General features: G+C 45.6%; 1 protein-coding gene across 1 annotated transcript in view; it reads right to left on the bottom strand.

The window, feature by feature from the left end:
* The window catches only part of LOC125027881 (formin-like protein), a 40,848-nt gene that overhangs the window by 29,818 nt on the left and 1,030 nt on the right, over window positions 1-10,000 (bottom strand). Inside the window, exon 2 of the mRNA XM_047617013.1 lies at window positions 7,479-7,522. Coding sequence (XP_047472969.1) covers window positions 7,479-7,522 — 44 coding nt within the window. The remainder of the gene's footprint in view (window positions 1-7,478; window positions 7,523-10,000) is intronic.

Here is a 10,000-nt window from a genome sequence, read left to right as displayed (position 1 = left end):
AAGGAGAGGTGGCTACTCCGCGGTGTTTCTACGGCGATGTACAGGGAGATATTTCGGGAAAACTTTTGTTTAACTAAGGAAGACTTTGGGCGAAAGTATCTTGCTACTGTGATTTTAACCCTTAGGCCGATTGTCCTCCGATGTCTAGGGGTCTGTAAAGTTAATTTGTTTTTGTTTTTTGTTTTTGACTGATATTTATTTTAAAGGTAGATTTAGTTGTGAATATTTTAACGATGCTCACTTTCACCCACTTTCTCCAGTCACTCCTTCACACTGGCGCTGGAATTGACACTCGTCTACAAACACACACACACTAACGCAACCCCCACCCCTAGCGCAACACACGACCTAAATTCTAAGCACTCCTTCAGCATCGGGAACGTCCCTGGCATCGACGTTTCCCTCCACGAGAACACTTTATAATATCCAAAAGTTCCGTTCCCCGAATCTCAAAACGTTTTCTTCCCTCGAGTGTGGCCTAGGGTGGTTGAGGGCGATTTCCTTGGCCCGCACGTACTCCACGAATATTGGGGATCAGACAGGGCGATAACTTGAATGTTTTTGGATATCAGGTTTTATTTTTAATGTGTGTGTGTGTGTGTGTGTGTGTGTGTGTGTGTGTGTGTGTGTGTGTGTGTGTGTGTGTGTGTGTGTGTGTGTGTGTGTGTGTGTGTGTGACACATTGAAAAGCTGTCTAATGCAGTTATGACTGTGCTATATTTGGTCTAGGTATGATTCCGTGGAAAAATAAAAGGTTTTCCGACATATCAGTACATTAACGTCCTTATCGACAAAACGCAGTAACATTTTGATAAGAATACTTTAATATATAAATTTTCCTACGTTTTACTTATTCGTCTCATTTTTTAAATCACTATCGCTCTCTGATAATGCAATTTATATATAGCGAGACTCAATATCATCACAGTACAAGAAATATTCATTCTCATTCATACCTTTTCCTACATTTGTCACAATGAATACGGTTCAATGCCAATCCTTTTTACATTCGATTTCCAGCTCGCATTTCCCTCTCTCGAGCTCTAATCTCTCCCCTTTACACATTTCCTCTTAGATAAATTCGAAAAATTAATTTCCGATCTCGACGAAACAAGAGGAGGAGCTTCGTCATCTGAACATCATTTGCTTCGACATTTTTTACCTTTAGGCCAATAATTTTTAACTTTAAACCAACAATTCTAAAAGGTGGAAGGGACGGGAATCCAACAAATGACCTCTTTAGCAATTGCCATCATGCCACAAATGCAACATATCTGCAACCGTCCCGCGAATTCAGTCGAACGTCCCGCACTGAAAGACCAACGCAGCTTCGACATCGCGATATATTACAGCCTATCCGTTTCGCTGAGGGTCTGTCCATTTCACTGCAGCTTATATCGTTCACTGCATCTTATCAATTTCACTGCAGTGTATATGGTTCAAAGCAGCTTATTAATTTCACTACAGCTTATCAATTTCACTGCAGTTTATATGGTTAGGCGCAGCTTATTAATTTCAAAGCAGGTTATTAACTTCACTGCAGCTTATATGGTTCAGTGAAGCGTATTAATTTCACTGTAGCTTATATAGTTCAGTGCAGCTCATTAATTTCGCCGTGAGCTTGTTTATTTCTCTGAATCCTATTGATTTCATTGCAGCTTTTTTTTTTTTTGCCGTAGCTTATTCATCTCGCTGCATCCTATCGACTTCACTGCAGTTTTTTCCCTACATCCTAATGACTTCACTGCAGCTATTCATTTCCCTGCACCCTATTTTTTGACTGCAGCTTATTCTTTTCGCCCTTATGTATCTCCTTGCATCCTACCGACTTCAACGCAGCTTTTTTTAACCTCGCCACTTTCAAGCTGTCTTCCAAAACCATGACATTTTCATTCAACGCAAGACCGATGTTAAACAGGATTCTCTACCACAGTGGGTTTCTCGTGTGCATGGTACGTCCCGCTGCCCCATAAAAAGTTTCGGTGCCGGAAATTATTGTTCCGATAACGCTATCCGTTTCCCGACACAAAAAAAGGTCATATAAAAGACCGCGTGATATGGGAAGGAAGGGGAGTGCCTTCTGGTAGGAAGCTCGTTTGACGCGTGCGTGCAAAACACACGCACACGCACACATGCACACACAAACACATATAATATACATACATGTACAGAAGACTAGACAACGAACGGAAAATGAAATAAAGTGAGAAAAGGGACAGATTGGCTCTGCGAAAGCAATACTGCCAATAGGTGCCAGCCCGGACGTGGAAGTGGCGACTTAGGTCTAACTCTCTCGGCGAAAAATGAATTCCGCCATCGACCGGACCGGCGACGCGCATGCAAGCAAAGCTGTATGAAAAAAAAGCAAAGCCACAACGAATTAATAAAAGCAGATCGTGTATAGCCGTGTTTCCGGCAGCAGGCAATGGAAATAGGCAATGGGCACTCAATCAGCAGGGGAGGCCGAAACGGGAACGAACAGCAGGGAGGGAAGGGGCTGTAAGCAGAGGAGAATGGAGGTCAGCAGGGAGGGAAGGGGTAGTAAGCAGGGGAGAATGGGGGCTAGCTGGGAGGGAAGGGGCATTATACAGGAGAATGGAAGCCGGCAGGGAGGGAAGGGCAGTAAGCGAGGAGACTGGAGGCCAGCAGGGAGGGAAGGGGCATTGCGCAGGAGAATAGAAGCAAGCAGAGAGGGAAGGAGCAGTAAGCAGAAGAAAATGGACGCCAGCAGACAGAGATGACGGGCAGCAGTCGGAGGAGGGAAGAGCAGCAGAGTACAGTGCGGCGCCTGAGTGGGAGGACACAACCGTCTCTGTTACAGAACCCACAGGATGTGAGTGTGCGAGCAGGGAGGGCGGGAGGGGCGCTGGGTCAGGCCAAGAGTGTATATGCGTGCTTTAAGTGTGCGGCTAAAGGCAGAAGAGGGCGTGGGTGTGCCTTCCTCGCACGCAAGACGGAATGCCTGTGTTTCCAATACAAGGGGTTATCTACCTCTTGCTCAAGGGTTATCGGAGAGGCTGGACCTTTCGCTGAGTGGCCAGTCGCCGAGATTCGCTGCGCCGGGGTTCGTCATCACTCGTCAGCACACGCGGAAACGCAAGTGCTGACGCATGCTTTCGGGGAAACTAACGGGCGCAGCGACAAGGAAATGGAAGCACACGTGAAGAATGCAGGGCGGAGCAAACCCAATAGGCTACAACCAAGAGAAAGCTTAACTGAAGGACATGAGAAATCGCCCTGATATGGCCATGCGTACTCCCTTACCCACCTGCCTACTCCCTTAAATACTTACGTACCCCCCAACCCACCGACATTTTCCCTTACCCATCTCCTTACTCTACCCACCACCTACTTACTCACCCACTAACCCTCATAAGAAAAAAAACCCAGGAAGGCCGCACACACACAAAATGTTTACAAAGACTCGTACCAAAAGAAGAAATACACAAGCAAACCGTTCGAAAAGAGGAAGACAAGGAACAGTTAATCAAGAAAACGCAGATAAAAGCAGGAAGGGCGGAAACACCCCCCCCCCCTTTTAACCCCCACCCCCCCAGCCATCTGAGAATGCGTGAGACTAACGCCAGTGGAAGCGACATGGCTTAGAGTTTATCAGATAAGCACAGACAGATAGATGGGGGGGGGGGTCAAGTGGGTAGGTGGGGGGCGGGGTGGAGAAGTGCGAAGGTAGGTGGGCAAAGGAGTGAAGAGACGGGTATGGGGAAAGGTGAGCGAATGGGGACAAAGGCAGGTGGGTCAGGGAAAAGGAAGATAGATAAGGAAGATGGATAAGGAAGATGGATAAGGAAGTAAAAGCAAGTGAGTAAAAGGAAGTACGTAGGTGGGTAAGTGAGTAAGTAGGTACCAGGGTAAGTGGGGGAAGCAAAGTAGTTTCTCAGGGGTGGGTTGGGGGGAAGATAAAAGAAGAGGAAGAGGAAGAGGAAGAGGAAGAGAAAGTCACGTCATCTCTCTCCCTCTTATCTCTCTTTCTCTCCTTCGCCACCAACAGGACAAGCCCAAGCAAGCACCACGTGGCCCCGCCGTTCACGATATACAATAGTTTCATCATTATCCTTTTGTCCTTCAATGTTCTTCTTTTTTTCTTTTGTTTTCTTTCTTTTTCTTTCTCATTCTCTCCTCACTCTCACTCTTCCTTACTCTTACTCTTACTCTTACTCTCACTCTTACTCTCACTCTTACTTACTCTCATTCTCACTCTCACTTACCCTCACTCTCACTCTCACTTACCCTCACTCTCACTCTCACTTACCCTCACTCTCACTCTTACCTACTCCCACTCTTACTTACTCTCACCCTCGCTCTTACTCTCTCATTCTCACTCTCTTATCACACACCCTCGTTATCAGTGACTCACAACCCGTTTACTGCAACAGCACAGGTCTGATCCCATGCAACCCACAAGTCTCTCATAAACGTGTATCAATCTTATCAAAATACTATAAACCTATGAATAATCTTATTTTTCGTTCCCTTGTCGCCGTTGAAACTTTACAAAAACATATTATTCTATAGTCATTCTGACGTTTAAAATAGTAGGTATCAAATGACAAAATACACACATAAACTCTAATATATATGCATATAAAAGTTTTATTGCACGGTAAACACGCGCACGCACATGCACAATTTTATTATTATTATTATTATTATTATTATTATTATTATTATTATTATTATTATTATTATTATAATCATTATTATCATTATTATTATCATTATCATTATCATTATTATTATCATTATTATCATCATTATTATTATCATTATTATTATCATTATCATTATTATCATTATTTCCACTACTATCAGTACCATTATGATTATCATGATCATCATTATCATTATCATTATTATCACCACTATTATTATCATTATCATTATTATCACTATTATTACTTTTATCATTGTTATTATTACTATATGCAATACACACTTGACACACACACAAATATCATCTAGGTTCAGTGCACAGACACCTACGCTTCGAGTCATTAACCTCCTGGAGTGTCCAATGCACCATTTGATATATATATATAGATAGATAGATAGATAGATAGATAGATAGATAGATAAACAAATAGAATGATAGAAAGATAGAGATATATGGAGATAAATATATAGATGTATAGATGGATAAATTGATAGACAAATAGATAGATAGATAGGTAGACTTTTTTTAAAAGCACGTGCTTTCCACAAATTCACTTCCATGTTAGCAGCGCGATTTATCACCATATTTCCCTGTCAATTTCCCCCTTGTCCCTTTCCCCTCTTCCTTCCTTTATTCCTCTGTGCACTTTCTCCCCTTTTCCGCAGATACCTACAACGCCTTTTCGGTTGATTTCCCCTTGCAAACCTCTTCGTCAGTTTCCCCCTCCTTGTTTACAGTTTCCCTTCCTTCTAACCTTTGCCATCTCCCCTTCGTATTGAAATTGGTGCGCATTCGTGATATAAGAGAAAGGGGGAGAGGGAGGGAGAGGGAGAGATAGGGGGGAGGGGAGGGATAGGGGGAAGGGAGGGATAGGGGGAGAGGGAGGGAGGAAGGGAGGGAGGGAGGGAGGGAGGGAGGGAGGGAGGGAGGGAAGGAGGGGGAGAGAGAGAGGGAGAGAGAGAGGGAGAGAGAGAGAGAGAGAGAGAGAGAGCGAGAGAGAGAGCGAGAGAGAGAGAGAGAGAGAGAGAGAGAGAGAGAGAGAGAGAGAGAGAGAGAGAGAGAGAGAGAGAGAGAGAGAGAGAGAGAGAGCGAGAGAGAGAGAGAGAGAGAGAGAGAGAGAGAGAGAGAGAGAGAGAGAGAGAGAGAGAGAGAGAGAGAGAGAGAGAGAGAGAGAGAGAGAGAGAGACAGACATTCAGACATTCAGACAGTTAGACAGACAGTCAGACAGTCAGACAGACAGTCAGACAGACAGACAGACAGACAGACAGACAGACAGACAGACAGACAGACAGACAGACAGACAGACAGACAGACAGACAGACAGACAAACAAACAGACATAGACAGGCAGATAGACACAGACAGACAGACAGAGAGAAATCCAAACGAGCAACGTCGCCGAGAGAGGAGACCGGCCGACGAGGGAGGCGACGGACCAGGCTTGGGGAGCGGCCGATCCCTCGTGCCCTTCCGTCAGCTCCTGCCGTCGGCGATGCTCCCCGGCGGCGTGTTAGCTCCCAAGGCAAACAATGAGCCCGCCGACCGCCCCCCAGACGCCCGCAGCCCCTTCCTCAGGAGACACGTCTCTTCCTGGCCTTGTATCAACACGTAAAATAATGTTTAAACGCACCGCGGTGGGGGCCGAGGGGCGCCATGTCACCACCTCCGGGCAACTGGCATGGACGTGCGCTCCGTGCGATCAATTTACTCCCGTGTTATTTTTCTGTGCCATCTTGCCCCCGACTCCCTCGCCTGGCTCTATCCCTCCTTGCCCCTCCTTGCCCTTCCTTGCCCCCGCCTCTCCCTCCCTTCCCCCTCTTCGCCTCCTCGCGCCACGGACGCCTAACCTCCCTAAAGACAAATAAACTCCCTGTCTCCTTTTACAATGACCAGGAAACATATGTGTTCTGGCAGTCGGTCCCACAGACGCCCACCCCCCTCCCACCACCATGTCTTTGCTAGCAACGGCTTCCCTAGCGAGTCTTCCCTGGTCTGTTTCCCTAATAACGCGCGCCCCCCAATCTACGCCGTTCCCCGCTGCCCTTCTCTCCTCACATCAATTTTGCAAAATGTCATTCCCCTCGCTTCTCTCTCTCTCTCTCTCTCTTTCTTTCTTTCTTTCTTTCTTTCTTTCTTTCTTTCTTTCTTTCTTTCTTTCTTTCTTTCTTTCTTTCTTTCTTTCTTTCTTTCTTTCTTTCTTTCTTTCTTTCTTTCTTTCTTTCTTTCTTTCTTTCTTTCTCTTTCTCTTTCTCTTTCTCTTTCTCTTTCTCTTTCTCTTTTTCTCTTTTTCTCTTTTTCTCTTTTTCTCTTTTTCTCTTTTTCTCTTTTTCTCTTTTTCTCTTTTTCTCTTTTTCTCTTTTTCTCTTTCTCTTTTTCTCTTTTTCTCTTTTTCTCTTTTTCTTTTTTTCTCTTTTTCTCTTTTTCTCTTTCTCTCTGCTTGCTTGCTCTCTCGTACACACCCCGTTTCATTTTCTTATATTACTGCTCTGCCTACCTTCATTCCTGGTCACACCCTTCCTTCACCCTTTCCACACCCTTTCGCGACATGCACGCGCACCCTACGCCACGCCCCCCTGCCTGGCCTCTCCTGGCCTCGCCCCGCCCCCTGCCCCTGTTCGCCCCGCCCACCTCTCCGCCTTCGACGATCGTCTGGCTTCCAACTCTTCGCTGTAAACTCCTTTTAACGAACGCCGATAAGCGCTCGTTGGCACGTCATTCCCCGGGGCCTCATGTGACCTCAAAATTACATCCATTGAACTCGGCTGACTCACGCAACCGAAGAATAGGTGATGTCACAGGCACTCACCCACCGCCGCCTCCTCACAGCATCCCTCAGCCGTGACGTCGAAGCTTACCTGTAAAACAAAACAATCGAGTTAATTAAAGGAATGGAGGGTAATTGCAATGCATGGAGCACGTGCATTGAATCACGTGCAATTGAATTAAACACTGTGTGCGTGTGCGCGCGTGCGTGTACGTGAGCGTGAGCGTGAGTGTGAGTGTGCGTGTGAGTGTGAGTGTGAGTGTGAGTGTGCGTGTGCGTGTGCTTGTGCGTGTGCGTGTGCGTGTGCGTGTGCGTGTCCGTGTGTGTGTATGAGTGTGAGCGTCAGTGTCCGTGTGCGTGTGCGTGTGAGTGTCCGCGTGTGTGTGCGGGTATGAGCTATATATTTGCGTGTGCGTGGATACACACCCACGCCGTGTGTGGCCTTGTTTTCAAACGCTATAAACTCAACGAACATCTTAATCCACACACCAAACATAACTTCCTAGACGAACTACATCAAAGAGATCAAAACAAACAATCCCCCACCCAAAAAAAAAAAGACAAAAAAAAAATAACAAAAACGAATAAACCAAACAAGAAGAAGAAAACCAAGAAAAGTTTCGCCCACAAAAGCCATCGCTGCCAAAAGGACCTGTCACACGCAGCCTCCGAACCTCGCCGCGTAACATGGGAGGGAGGAGGGGGATCAGGAGGGAGGGAAGGAGAGAGGGAGGGAGGGAGGGAGGGAGGGAGGGAGGGAGGGAGGGAGGGAGGGAAGGAGAGAGGGAAGGAGGGAGGGAGTGAAGGAGTGAAGGAGGGAGGGAGAGGGTGAGAGAAGGATGGAGGGAGGGAGAGGGTGAGGGAAGCAGGGAGGGGGGGAGAGACGAAGGGAGGGAGGGAGGGAGGGAGGGAGGGAGGGAGGAAGGGAGAGAGAGGATGAGGGAAAGAGGGAGGGAGGGAGGGAGGGAGGGAGGGAGGGAGGGAAGGAGGGAGGGAGGGAGGGAGGGAGATAGTGAGAGGGAGATAGATAGATAGATAGAGATAGATAGAGAAAGAGAGAAAGAGAGAGAGAGAGAGAGAGAGAGAGAGAGAGAGAGAGAGAGAGAGAGAGAGAGAGAGAGAGAGAGAAAGAGAAAGAGAAAGAGAAAGAGAAAGAGAAAGAGAAAGAGAAAGAGAAAGAGAAAGAGAAAGAGATCCAAAGTTACAGAAACAGACAGAGAGAGAAAGAAAAAGACAGAAACAGACACACACATACAGACAGAGACAGAGAGACAGCGAGTCAACAACAAAGTCCCATGGCGGTTACCGTGTCCCTTTTTTTTTACGATATGTACACAAGGCCCGAGTAGCTCTCCCACACAAACACAATAAAACATTTGACACCGCTTGTTAAGACGATCCTGCGCTTCTCTCCTCTGGCTCTGAAAAGGTCTCCGGTTCAAACGCGTTTAAATAAGGTCACAATATTTTCTTTTTAACTCCAGGCAACGCAGATACGGTAATAATCGGACAGCTGCGCGCTCGCAAACTCAGATTAAAGTGGGTGAATTGCGACGCTCAAAGGCGAGAAAAAAATGAACGCGGAAAAATGAACGCGTAAAAAAAACTAAAAATAAATCCATAAAAAAAGGGAAAAAACATAACTCGGCTAAATAAAGAAAACGTAAATATATAATTATCCAGGAAGTAGGGCCTTTCGGAAACGTCACGCCATTAAAATTAAAATTACAATCCTTCACAAAAAAATAGAAAAAAAAAATAGAATAAAGAATAAATGTCATAAAAACCAGCAGATCCCGACACTAGTGATCTTTTTTCTCCCACGAGAATATCTGAACATGACGTAAATATCCAGGAATCAACATACCGTTCAAAATGAAATACCAATCCTTAACAAAAAAAAACTAAAAAAAATAAAACTGAATAAATAAAGTAAACAACAAATAAATCCATTAAAAAAACAGCAGATAAGAACACTGGTGACACATTTTTTTTTTACGAGATACGCGTTGTCTGAACATGACATTTCCTCGCCCTCCCCCCCCCCTCCCCCCCTCACTATCCCCCTCCCCCCTTGGTTGACGCCGCGGTATTTAGGCCTCAAGTCCCCGCGACGTCATGACGCTGGCGAAAATGTCACTTCCACTACGGAATAAACTTGCAAAATCCTCGTCATTTGCAAGTCCCGAGTGCCTGTCATCAATACGATTAAACGTTATGATGATTTTGTTGAAAAAAAAAAATGTAAAGAAATATAATCAAGAGACAAGAGAATTTGAAACTGAGGATCCCGGAAAGATTGGATATTTGTGTATAGATAATATAGGTAAATTAATAAATATAAATGTAACAAACGCTTTGCAAATCACAAAGACCACCCATACCGCGTCTTCCACGGGCGGTTTTCAAAACAAAACAAAAAATACACTCTTTCAAGCTTAGTCAGTGACAAGGTGCGTCATATCAAGAAGTCACATCAAGCAAGCATTTCCAATAAGCAGTTCAAAATAATTCGTACCGCCCCCCCCCCCCCCCCCACACAAAATGCTGAAGTAGGGGAAGGA

The sequence above is a fragment of the Penaeus chinensis genome, chromosome 8 (assembly GCF_019202785.1).
Source record: "Penaeus chinensis breed Huanghai No. 1 chromosome 8, ASM1920278v2, whole genome shotgun sequence".
Lineage (NCBI taxonomy): Eukaryota > Metazoa > Arthropoda > Malacostraca > Decapoda > Penaeidae > Penaeus > Penaeus chinensis.
The sequence above is the reverse complement of the archived record's forward strand: the minus strand, read 5'-3'. Positions and strand labels throughout refer to the sequence as shown.